The sequence below is a fragment of the Moschus berezovskii genome, chromosome 6 (genome assembly GCF_049115385.1).
Source record: "Moschus berezovskii isolate FMDL1 chromosome 6, NW_MosBer_1.0, whole genome shotgun sequence".
NCBI classification, from domain to species: domain Eukaryota; kingdom Metazoa; phylum Chordata; class Mammalia; order Artiodactyla; family Moschidae; genus Moschus; species Moschus berezovskii.
The window spans coordinates 95,540,015-95,553,112 of NC_142465.1; the positions used below are offsets into that span (position 1 = coordinate 95,540,015).

Below are 13,098 nucleotides of genomic sequence, written 5' to 3' on the forward strand. Positions count from 1 at the left end.
ACATAATAACCATTGAAGGATATCTTCTCTTCATTTCCATAAGCTTAATTCACAAAGCAAAGAAACATAATGCAGTTAAATTGCAATTCAGATGGAAAAAAGGAACTCAAACTTCTGCCTGAATCCAAAAGATTGACAAAATGAGCAGAGATCTTCAAGACTTTACTAAAATATGTAGTATTATATTAAGCTGCCTACCTAGTGGTGTATCTGTCTTGTGTGAAACCTCCCTAAGTCTTGCCAAAAAAAGTTCAGAAAAATGACACACGCACGACGAGAAGATGAATTGTAAAATAATGCAAGCTTGAATGCCACTGGTTGGCTATGATGACTGCACGCCACAAGGTTAGAAAATATCCAGCAAACCCTGGATCTCGTGCCAGCAGGTAATGCCAATGGTTCTTGGGACAAAAGTAAAACAAAACAAAATCCAGCAATAACAACTTAAGGAACCTGGCCATGTATTCGAGTTTTAACTGTGAACATTACTAACTGTTATAATGGTCTGAGTATAGTGAGTTGTAACTTGTTTATCGAACCAAAAGATAATGAGAGTGGCTCTTAGAGTACATGTCACCACTAAGATGACAGAGGCCATGGACAAATTCTTTGCACAGGAGGCATCAAGGGAACATAATGTTTATTATCCCTGTGTTTGGTGTTATTCTGTCACTGGCGACAACTGCCACTTCTGAATGTATTAAAAGTTTAAATGTATGAGTGACAGAGCAAAGACACAGGTAAGACTGAAACAAATAAGGGGTTTATAACCCCAGAAAGGATGACAATCCTGCAGCAATCCAAATGACAATAAACAAAGCCTCTTCTGGGCTCCAGATAGACATGATCGCAAATGAAAGTTATAGATACAAAACAGTTAAACATAAATCCTCTGGCTGAAAAATAAGGGACATAGGTTAGAGCTTCTACCAAAAAAGGTGTGAATGGAAGTAGATTCTAGAAAATGTGAGCACTAGTGGATGAAAAACTGAGTTGAGTTAGTGTCTGTAGTCATTTGAGAGTCCAAAAATCAAAGAACATGTTTATAATTATGCTCAAAAAACCTGTAGCTCTTTTCATAGCTTTAACTGTTTAACAGAAATAGGTGGCAATCCTAAAGCACTAAACATTAGAAGATCTGGCAGATACTGGGAGAAAAAAAAGTGCAGAAAAAGGCATAAAATGCTCACTCAATACCTCGAAGCTTTTCTGACAAAAAGTATATAAGTACAAAATTGACGTAAAATGTACCAGTTGTTGATAAAGTTTAAAAGTAAGACTTCAGGGGGCTTCCCTGGTGGATCTATGGGTAAAGACTCCACCTGCCAATGCACGAGACATGGGTTAGATCCCTCATCCAAGAAGATCCCACATGCTGTGAGAACTGCTAAGCCTGAGTATCACAACTATTCAGCTTGAGCTCTAGAGCCTGGGAGCTCCAACTACTGGAGCCTGTGTGCCCTAGAGCCATGCTCTGCGACAAGAGAAGCCACCACAACAAGTCCAAGCACCACAACTACAGAGTAGACTCCACTTGCTGCAACTAGAGAAAAGCCCACACAGCAACAAAGATCGAGAACAGCCAACAATAAAGGCATAAAATTAAGAGAAAAGGAAAAAAAAAAGGACCTTAGAAAATTATTCTCAGTTCTAAATTGTGGTCAAAGGAATACAGGTTGGGAAAGGGCCCTTCTCCCTGTCCCCACTCGTGGTTTTTTGATAACTACTTTACTGACTTAAAAAAGTATTTAGAAACAATTTCTGATGGATCTTAAAAGATTTTGGATTCCATATCTAGTTGGCTGTACTATGACCTTTTCTTTATCCTTAAAAATAATTAGCAAACTCTCAATATGGAAGATACGTCACCCTGACTGTAAAAAACATTTCTGGATCAAAATGTAATGACTTGAACGAATTCTCAGACCCGATTATGGAAAGAACCATGAGCTGGGAACACAGCTGCAAAACACCAGGGGGCCTGTCCTGGCACAGGCCCTTCCCTCTGAGTTTGGCTCTTTTTACAGACAATGCAAGAAGAGACAGAGAGAATGCGGTCACGGAGCGCATCGCTGAAGGGCCGATGTTGGAAAGTTTTCCTGCCCATGGTTTAAATTCGTGGCCTACTTGCTCTGCCAACTATCACTAATAAACAGGCCAGAATTCACTGCAGGTTTCGGTCACTCAAACAACAGAGGAATAAAAGTCAAGTTGAAAACTTAAACGGTAAACCACAGAATCGAAAGGAAATGACGTACTTGTTGTGAGACTACACACACATGAAGTGTGAGCCTTCCGTGAGCTGCGGCTGTGCGGACGGGACGGGTGACGCGGAGCAGTCGGGAGACGGAGGCAGGCTTTGCGCTAGAATGCACCAAGAAAACGGGACAAGGTCAAACCCCGGAGACACCTCTGGAGCAGAAAATTCTGACGCTGTGGTCCCAGCACGATAAGAACATGTGTCGGGAAGGAATCATTAGCTGCATTTCTCTTCTGCGTTTTGGCTATTCTGACAGCTAATTATTCAGGATGAAATGTCTCTTGAAGACTGTTTAAAATTCTTCTTCCTTGTACATCTTAAACTTATATAATGTTATATGCCAATTATATTGCAGTGAAACTGGAAAAAAATTAAGAATTCTCTCTCCTTTTTAATTTTTTTGTTTCAAGGTTAATTTCCAGGTGTCTATTAGTGACTTAACCCTTTGGGTCTCACTTTAAAAGGTTTTTCTAGTTCCACGCAGCTAAATATTACAGATGGCTTAAGTGTTGTGGTTTAAATACACCCACATAGCCCTTTGGGCTTATCTGGTGGCACAGTGGTAAAGAATCCAGCTGCCAGTGCAAGAGACCCAAGATTCGATCCCTGGGTCGGGAAGACCCCTGGAGTAGGAAATGGTAACCCACTTCAGTATTCTTGCCTGTAACATCCCATGGACAGAGGAGCCTAGCAGACTACCATCCATGGGGTTGCAGAGTGGGACAGGACTGAACACACACACACACATACCCCTTTAACCCAGACCTATTGTAAGAATAACCTGATGTGACCAATGATAATTTTTTTGTAAAAAATGAGAATGCCCATGCACATTGCCTTGACAGTGATAAGAGACAAGGAAAAGACAGTGCTTCATATTGGTTACAAAGGAACATGGCTGATAATCTACATTTCCATGTTATAGGTATATAAGATACAGAAAAAGGTCTTAACAATCCTAGGTAATTGAATTCCATTGTGCTTAATTACCCTTCTGCAAAATGACTAAGGGAGAGGGGTCGGGGGTGGGAGGTGGAGAAAGGATAGCTAAGAATAGATTTTGCTTATGGACCATGAGAAGGAAAGCTGATGATTTATACTAGTGGTATGATTCTCCTACCCCCTTCCCTTGCCAAAAATCATTAAAAAAGAAAAAAGATTTTGAAGAATCCAGAAAATATAAAAGAATAGCATAGATAAAAATGTATTCTTTTTGACATGCTATACAGATCATGATCTTTTACTATCAGAGAAAAACCCAGATGTGGATTATGGTAGGAGCTAAGTAAGTAAATCCATTCTACTATTAATAGTTTAGATGTTCAATCTTCCATGGTTCCCAGAGAGGGGAGAGGTTTATGAATACTCTGGGAATGCAATGTCAGAGAAATAGGCAAAATTTCCAAGCAGTAAAAGACCTTCTTAGGAAAAAGTTTAATGTATGTGTTAAAGTTAAGATCAAAAAACAAAAAGAAGGAAATGATGTCCAAGTGGGAGAGAGGGCGCTCTGGCTGCTGAGACGGGACTGGCCCTGGGCTGCTGAGTAGCAGCAGTCTGCCTGACCATGCAGGTGTGGGAAGGCGAAGACCTCTCAGTCTGCAGCTAATGGCCCCAAGTGGCCCCCTTGATAGTCTCCAAACGGCAAATAAATTCAGAGGTTCAGAGGAAGCACCGGTGAGAAAACTCGGAAACGTGTAATATCTACCTGCCATTGTCTGATTTCCTCTAGAAGCCTCAGGAGTTAGTTCGTAAGAAAGAACATTTTCTTCCTGCTCATGAATATCGTTTTTTGCATCTTCTGCAGGGGGGCCTTCTGGTTTATGATTTGGGATCTGTGACTCCTCTTGAGGGCTAATGAAAATAGAAAGGTATTTTAATAGTTGTTATTTTTTAATCTATTTTTATTATTATTTTGGCTGCAGGGTGTGTGAACTCCTCGTTTCCCAACCAGGGACTGAACCCACGCCCCCTGTGTTGAAAGTGTGGAGTCTTAACCACTGGATTGCCAGGGAAGTCCCCCAAATTGGTTATATTAGAATGTAATTTTTTTCTTCCAACTTAAGTGTTATGAAAAATCTTTATAGAAACGATGTCACTGTCTATATTTCACAACTGCTAACATTTTGCTCAAATATTTTTTTAAATCCACATTTTGTCAATTTTGTTTCATTCTAAGCCCTCAGCCCGCTCCTCCCCAAATTATTTTCAAGCAGATCAAGGACATATCACTCAATCGGTAAATACCATCAGATACCCAGTCAGTGTTCAAATGATCTCAACTGCTTTATAACCTCATCTTAAGAGTTACCTGTTTAAATCAGGATCCAAACAAGTCTGATTATATTTGCCTGACAACTCCCTTAATGTCTACTTTAATCTAAAATACACCACCCCAAGGCTTCCCTGCTGGCTCAGTGGTGAAGAACCTGCCTGCTAATGCAAAAGACATGGGTTCAATCCCTGATCCAGGGAGATCCCACCTGCCTCAGGGCAACTAAGCCTGTGTACCACAACTACTGAGCCCACAGGCCTAGAACCTCTGCTCCGTAACGAGAGAAGTCTCTGCAGTGAGAAGCCCAAGCACCGCAAGAAAGAGGTGCCCTGCTCAAAGCAGCTAGAGCCAGCCCCAGTGCAGTCCAAATAAATAAGTAAACAAAACAAAACACAGACTAAAAGACCCGATTCACTTTTGCTATTCATTTCAGAGATAAAGGCACTCCTATTACATGAAATCACAGTATTTCTCTTCTCTAGCACTGAGAATGTTTTTATGGAGGGTGAGACTGAGGATATGCATTTTAAAAGGCTAGTTAACAAATGCAGTTAAAAAATAAACAGAAAGTCACTATAATTTTTGGAATGCTCATCAGACAGCTTAGACAGCTGATCAACACCTGTCATTATACAGACAACGATAAGGTGCTTACTTTGCTTGTGTGCCTAGAGATAGTTAGCAAGTTTGAGATCAATATGTACACACAGCTATATTTAAAATGGATTACCAACAAAGTACTACTGAATAGCACAGGGAACTCTGCTCGATGTTATGTGGCAGCCTGGATGGGAGGGGAGTCTGGGGAAGAATGGATACACGTATATGTCTGGCTGAGTCCCTTTGCTTCCACCTGAAATTATCACAGTACTGTTAATCGGCTATACTCCAGTATAAAATAAAAAGCTAAAAAAAAATTTTTTAAAGGTATTTATTGATCACTTCCTAGGTGATTAGCACAGAGTTAAGTGCTGCCCATGTATTTTCTTATTTAATCCTTACAATACACTTGTGAGATGGTTACTACTATTACCCTCATTTTTACAGGTGAGGTACTCACACTCAGATTAACTTGCTTAAGATCCTACAGCTTCTAAGTAGATATTCTGGGAGCAGCATCTAAGACCTCTGACCACGAAGTTTACCATTTGTAAGCAGGTGAATTTAATTTAGTGAATGATCCCTTTGTCTGCTTGTTTGTTTTCTCTAATTATTACCTGTATAGCACATGCTCAGGCATATCTTTTTTGTCTCCTTCTTTATCCATCACTTCCTCAGATTTCACTCCATTTGGCTCAGGTGTGAAAAGTGTTTCAGAAAAAACATTTTCAGTTTTTTTAAACTATGAAAGAAGGAAAAATTTGCTTTTTCAAATGATTTATTTTTTTTTACCATATTTGCTATATGAGTGAATTATCTAGAATGATTCTCAAATAAAAGTTTATTAAACACCATACTATTATCAAATATTTACTGAAATACATTTTAGAATCAAGTATATTAAAAACAGTGACATCCTTTCCTACATCACAAGGACAAAAAGTACACTGCCATTAGCTAGCTGCTTTGGGATTAAAGATTCTTTTTAATTGGGGTAATGGTAATTTATTCCAGCCTTGACTGATCATGTTTTAAGTTTTCAATTAACCCAGTTTTTGAAGCAGCTGAATATATTGATCGAATTACACGAAACCTATCATTTCACTGAGATCTGCATCCTCTGTGACAGAATGCCACACAAAACTATCTTCAACCTTCCCACCTGATCTCATCTTAAAAAATCTATCCCTTTGGAATATGTGTCCTAAAATAATCTCTCTACCTCTTCGCCGAAATCCGTGTTTTGAGGTTCAGCTTCTTTTAGTTGAATAGTGTCTGTCGCAGGAGTGTCATGGTTCGGCTTCATGTCATTTTCTCTGATGACAGTGTCCAGTTCCTTAGAGTTATCATCCTTTCTTCGAGCCTGTTCAACAGATAGACAGTACTTTTAGATTCATACTATACAGGTATGCATAGTTTCTAGATAGTACCTGCTAATTTTCTTTTTTTAAGTTGGCCCTTCATTTGCAAGGTTTCCTTATGAGAAACAACAGTGGCATCTTATATATATTAATCATCTATTTGGTAATGTGTAGAATGTACAGTTACTCAACTGTTGAACCTCTCCTAGAAATGCCTGCTCTCCAACTACGCTAAGAGATTTCCATGATGATGCAGAGGCACTTTCAGTTAGTCCACATCAATAAACAGGGATCGACCGACTGAAGCCTCTAGAAAGGTTCATTAGTCTGCTCTGATTTATGAATCAGGATAACCAGCAAACAAATAAAAAGAGACAGAATGGTGTCTCTTTATAAGAATGAAGTTAAAATGTGCTGCATAGTACAACTTTTATTCCAAAGCTCTCCCCTGTTAAAATTTAGGTCATGCTAAATTAGGATACAGAATACTACACATTTTATTGGGAGGGGAATTGGGGACTATCTTACATGGCGTTTTACTTTGTTAAAAGCAAATTTTATCTTCTTAGTATTTCCGTGACATATACAGGACAGGTTGTCTTTATTTGATTTACAGTAGAGGAGATTAAGTTCACAACCAATAGGAGGGCAGCCAACAAGTAATTTAGCCAATGTTTTTTGAACCCAGGGCTATTTCCGTTTTACTAAGCTGTTTTGGCATATCATAAGAGTTAAATAATAAAACTATTTATGTTGCCAATATTTAAAAACCCATCTACCATGTAACTCTATGATTCTAAGATTCAAGTGATACTAGGTTTACCCACAAGAATGAGTAAAAACAACTGATATATATATACCTGGGTAATCCTGAATGGATTATCCCTTAAATTTGAAGGACTTGGTAAGGGTGACTGGTCTAAAGCACCAATAAGATTTAATCCTTTTTTCTTTTCCCTTAAGCATGCTTGTTGATGCCTCCTGATTCTTTCCATTTGCTCTTCCACAGTCATCCTAGGTCGAGTGCTTTCAGCCAAACAGAGCTGTTCCACTGCACTTCTTGGTCGTTCCTTTAAATTGAAAATAAACAGATCAATCCTGAATACAGGGTAACTTCTGAAAAGTATATTAAAATAAAAAAAATGTTCTAAAATGGACTTCCCTGGTGGCACAGTGGATACGAACCTGCCTACTAAAGCAGGGGACATGGTTCAATCCCTGGTCTGGGAAGACCCATATGCCACAGAACAACTGTGCCACAAAAGTGCTTGCTCTAAAGTCCTCGAGCTGCAACTACTGAAGCATGCAGGCCGTACAGCCCGTGCTCCACAACAAGAGAGACCACCACAATGAAAATCCCACACACCACAATGTGGAGTAGCTCCCGATCGCCACAACTAGAGAAAAGCCCTTGAAAAAAGAAGCAATGAAGATGCAGCACAAAAATAAAAATAATCTTTTTTAATTAAAAAAACAAAGGCAGATTACTTTATGAGTGCACTGATACATGATCAGTGATGGAAAGCAAGAAGGGTGGGAGGTAGGAGAGAAAGGAGGAACTTAAGGAAGGTATTTGCTTGTTTTAAAAAAAAATACCAAAGTGTAAGGCAGCTCTGAAGTGACCCTACCTCACAGCCCTAAAATGGGAAATTGTATAAAACTCAAATTAGGAGAAAAAAGAGGCATAGCTTCTGAATATCAGTAAATTTTTTTTTTCTATGCCGCACAAGATTTTCATTGTGGGATGTGGGTTCTAGTTCGCTGACCAGGGATCAAACCTGGGCCCCCTGCACTGGGAGAGTGAACTCTTAGCCACTGGACCACCAGGGAAGTCCCTCAGTAATTTCTTTTATTATACTAAAAAATGTAATGTTTCAGGTCACACATTTTTTTTATTGTGAAAAGACTGGTAGAGAAGACATTCTTAGTTTATAAGCAATAATAAAACTAAGGAAGAATTTATTTTCTATAAATCAGATGGCTATATTTTATATATATATATATATATATATATATATATACACATTTATATGGTTCACTTTTATGGTTTACTGAATTGTTTGAAAATATCAGTCACATTAAACAACCAGTTCTTACTTTTCACTTTCTTATTAAGTACACCAATAACTGTCATAAGGAAATTTGAGCTTATTTGATATAACATAAACTTTAGAGATTAGAGATTAAACATGCATGGACATCACCAGATGGTCAACACTGAAATCAGATTGATTAGATTCTTTGCAGTCAAAGATGGAGAAGCTCTACACAGTCAGCAAAAACAAGACTGGGAGCTGACTGTGGCTCAGATCATGAACTCCTTCTTGCCAAATTCAGACTGAAATTGAAGAAAGTGGGAAAAACCACTAGACCATTCAGGTATGACCTAAATCAAATCCCTTATGATTATACAGTGGAAGTGAGAAATAGATTTAAGGGACTAGAACTGATAGATAGAGTGCCTGATGAACTATGGATGGAGGTTCATGACACTGTACAAGAGACAGGGATCAAGACCACCCCCAAGAAAAATAAATACAAAAAAGCAAAATGGCTGTCTCAGGAGGCCTTACAAATAGCTGTGAAAAGAAGAAAAGCGAAAAGCAAAGGAGAAAAGGAAAGATATACCCATTTGAAAGCAGAGTTCCAAAGAATAGCACGGAGAGATAAGAAAGCCTTCCTCAGAGATCAATAGAAAGAAATAGAGGAAACCAATAAAATGGGAAAGACTAGAGATCTCTTCAAGAAAATCAGTGATACCAAGGGAATATTTCATGCAAAGATGGGCTCAATAAAGGACAGAAATGGTATAGACCTGACAGAAGCAGAAGATATTAAGAAGAGATGGCAGGAATACACAGAAGAACTGTACAAAAAAGTTCCTCATGATCAAGATAATCACGATGGCGTGATCACTCTGCTGTAGCCAGATATCTTGGAATGTGAAGTCAAGTGGGCCTTAGAAAGCATCACTACGAACAAAGCTAGTGGAGGTGATGGAATTCCAGTTGAGCTATTTCAAATCCTGAAAGATGATGCTGTGAAAGTGCTGCACTCAATATGCCAGCAAATTTGGAAAACTCAGCAGTGACCACAGGACTGGAAAAGGTCAGTCTTCATTCCAATCCCAAAGAAAGGCAATGCCAAAGAATGCTCAAACTACCACACAATTGCACTCATCTCACACGCTAGTAAAGTCATGCTCAAAATTCTCCAAGCCAGGCTTCAGCAATATGTGAACCGTGAACTTCCAGATGTTCAAGCTGGTTTTAGAAGAGGCAGAGGAACCAGAGATCAAATGGCCAACATTCGTTGGATCATCGAAAAAGCAAGAGAGTGCCAGAAAAATGTCTATTTCTGCTTTATTGACTATACCAAAGTCTTTGATTGTGTGGTTCACAATAAACTGTGGAAAATCCTGAAAGAGATGGGAATCCCAGACCACCTGACCTGCCTCTTAATAAACCTGTATGCAGGTCAGGAAGCAACACTTAGAACTGGGCATGGAACAACGGACGGGTTCCAAATAGGAAAAGGAGTGCATCAAGGCTGTATGTTGTCACCCTGCTTATTTAACTTATATGCAGAGTACATCATAAGGAACGCTGGGCTGGATGAAGCACAGGCTGGAATCAAGACTGCCGGGAGAAATATCAATAACCTCAGATGTGTAGATGATACCCCCCTTATGGCAGAAAGTGAAGAAGAACTAAAAAGCCTCTTGATGAAAGTGAAAGAGGAGAGTGAAAATGTTGGCTTAACACTCAACATTCAGAAAACTAAGATCATGGCATCAGGTCCCATCATTTCATGGCCAACAGATGGGGAAACAGTGAAAATGGTGTCAAACTTTATTTTGTCAACAAAGGTCCATCTAGTCAAGGCTATGGTTTTTCCAGTAGTCATATATGGATGTGAGAGTTGGACTATATAGAAAGCTGAGCGCAGAAGAATTGATTCTTTTGAACTGTGGTGTTGGAGAAGACTCTTGAGAGTCCCTTGGACAGCAAGGAGAGCCAACCAGTCCATTCTAAATGAGATCAGTCCCAGATGTTCATTGGAAGGACTGATGTTGAAGCTGAAACTCCAATACTTTGGCCAACTGATTCGAACAGTTGACTCATTGGAAAAGACCCTGATGTTGGCAAAGATTGAAGACAGGAGGAGAAGGGTATGACAGAGGATGAGATGGTTAGATGGCATCACTGAGTCAATGGACAAGAGTTTGGGCAAACTCTGGGAGTTGGTGATGGACAGGGAGGCCTGGCATGCTGCAGTTCATGGGGTCACAAAGAGTCAGACACGACTAAGCGACTGAACTGAACTGAAGATCTACAGAAGACAGTGCATAGGTATTTTGTGCCCTCTGGACTAACTGCTGAGGACTGACTAGGATGTTGGTGTGGTGTTGCTAGAGTTTTGGAAAGAACCCAGGGCAGAAGTTAAGTATTTCTGTGACTAAGCAGTTGAAGAGCCCGGCAATCCATGGCGTTGCAAAAAGTTGCACACAAATGAGCAACTAAGCACACAGTGAGAAGCAGTATATCAGGATAACAGCCAAGATTGTTTTCTCTCCACTGCAACTTAAATGTGTCTGCAGGCACTTCCCTGGTAGTCCAGTGGATAAGACTCCACACTCCCAATGCAGGGGAGCCAGGTTCGATCCCTGGTTGGAGAACTAAGATCCCACATATTGCAACTAAGCCTGTATGCCACAACTACTGAGCTCGTGTACTCTACAGCCTGTGTGCCCCAACTAGAGAAGCCCATGCACAGCATAGGAAAAGCCGGTATGCAGCAATGCAGACCCAGCACAGACAAAAAAATAAATAAATAAAAATGAAATGTGTCTGCCGGGCAGCAGTCACAGCTCTAGAACTGTATTCTATTGTAGAGAATATCTTAAAGAGTTCATGTAGAAACTAAAAGGAAAATGAAAACTGAAAAGCATGAAAGTGCAGAAATGATCATGCTTCTCATTTATTTATAAATCAAAACATTTGTTTTTGTGGAAAAAAATGTATTTATTTTTTCTTTTTTGTCAAACTTTAAACTTTTTGTTTTGTATTGGCATATAGCCAGACTAACAATGTTGTGGTAGTTTCAGGTGAACAGTGTAGGGCCTCAGCCACACATATACATGTATCCATTTTCCCCCAAACTCCCCTCTCATCCAGACTGGCTGGCACACAACACTGAGAAGAGTTCCATGTGCTATAGAATAGGTCTGTGTTGGTTATCCATTCTGAATACAGCAGTTTGTATAGGACCATCTCAAACTTCCTAACTATCCCTTCCCCTTTAAAAAAAGTAAATTCTAGATACTGATTAGGATGTTGGTTACTTTAGCACTGGTATTTTTAGTAATACACAACAAACATGTATTCTTCCCGGTTTTCTGTGTTTGTGAAAAAGGGCTGTCTCAATGAAACTTCTTTTTCCAAATTATATTATACAAATCTACTTTATTCTTTTAAAATGCAAAATATTACTAATTTTTACATTTTCTCTCCAATGTAACTAGAAAAGAGTATCTCATTGGGGTTTCAGTCAGCACTTTAAAAATGATCATCGGAGTTAAGCCATTTTCATATACTTGTGAATTACTACTATTGTATATTTTCCATTTAAAAAAACCCTATGAATAACTGATTTATATCCATTCATCATATATTATAGAACTTGTCTGATATATTCCAAATATTTTCTCCTGGCATCTATATTGTTTATAAAGGACTTCCCAGTACAGTATTATATAACTATAGTCTTCTATACTTTTACCCCAGTATTTGTTTATATATGTCTTTCTTCTGGCATTTATGATTGTTGTTGTTTAGTCACTCGATCATGTCCGACTCTTTGCAACCCCATGGACTCTAGCCCACCAGGCTCCACTGTCCATGGGATTCTCCAGGCAAGAATAATGGAGTGGGTTGCCATGTCTCCTCCAGGGGATCTTCCTGACCCAGGGATGGAACCCACGTCTCTTCTACTGGCAGGGCAGATTCTTTACCACTGAGTCACTGGGGAAGCCCCAGCATTTAAATTAGTTATTATTTTATTTAAAGATAGTTATAGAATAATATAGACACACTAATATCTGTTTGTTCTCAACATGCATTTTTTTTCCTGTTGACTTAGTTTACATTACTATTTTCAAAGAAAACACCCTTTTAATCTAAAAAATGCATAACTCTACGAACAATAGTATTACAGAACTATTATATTTCTTATATACAAATTTGTCAGAATTTTTGGGGTATACTTTGTACTTGTAATTTAGTATCTTTCAAGAATAATCATCATTTGTTGTACTTTTCAGTCTTTTATCATTTTAACTTATCTCATACCAAATAAATAGAATTTATAAAGATGAAAAGTTAAAAGGTGAAAAGTAAAAGTTCTTTTGCAGTCCAAATTTCTAGACAGTACTTGGGGAAGTGAGTTAAATCCTCTGGGAATCTTCCCAAGAAGACCAAAGTTAGACTGGTGAAAAGTCAGTTTGAATTAAATGGATCTTAGATGAAAGTGTGAAAAATAGAGGATTTCCTTCTCATTCTTAATTCACATTTCTCATTGCAACCAGAGGTCTAGCAAAGTTTAAG

At 38.9% G+C, this 13,098-nt stretch overlaps 1 protein-coding gene across 9 annotated transcripts in view; it reads right to left on the bottom strand.

The window, feature by feature from the left end:
* Nucleotides 1–13,098, bottom strand: part of PLEKHA5 (pleckstrin homology domain containing A5) — a 271,652-nt gene that overhangs the window by 512 nt on the left and 258,042 nt on the right. For all 9 annotated transcript variants that reach the window (XM_088837293.1, XM_055395744.2, XM_055395739.2 and 6 more), the window contains 5 exons: nucleotides 7,354–7,563; nucleotides 6,355–6,495; nucleotides 5,750–5,874; nucleotides 3,966–4,111; nucleotides 2,259–2,364 (listed from right to left, as the gene is read on the bottom strand). In XM_088837293.1, coding sequence (XP_088693419.1) covers nucleotides 2,270–2,364; nucleotides 3,966–4,111; nucleotides 5,750–5,874; nucleotides 6,355–6,495; nucleotides 7,354–7,563 — 717 coding nt within the window. In that variant the 3' untranslated portion in view covers nucleotides 2,259–2,269. The remainder of the gene's footprint in view (nucleotides 1–2,258; nucleotides 2,365–3,965; nucleotides 4,112–5,749; nucleotides 5,875–6,354; nucleotides 6,496–7,353; nucleotides 7,564–13,098) is intronic.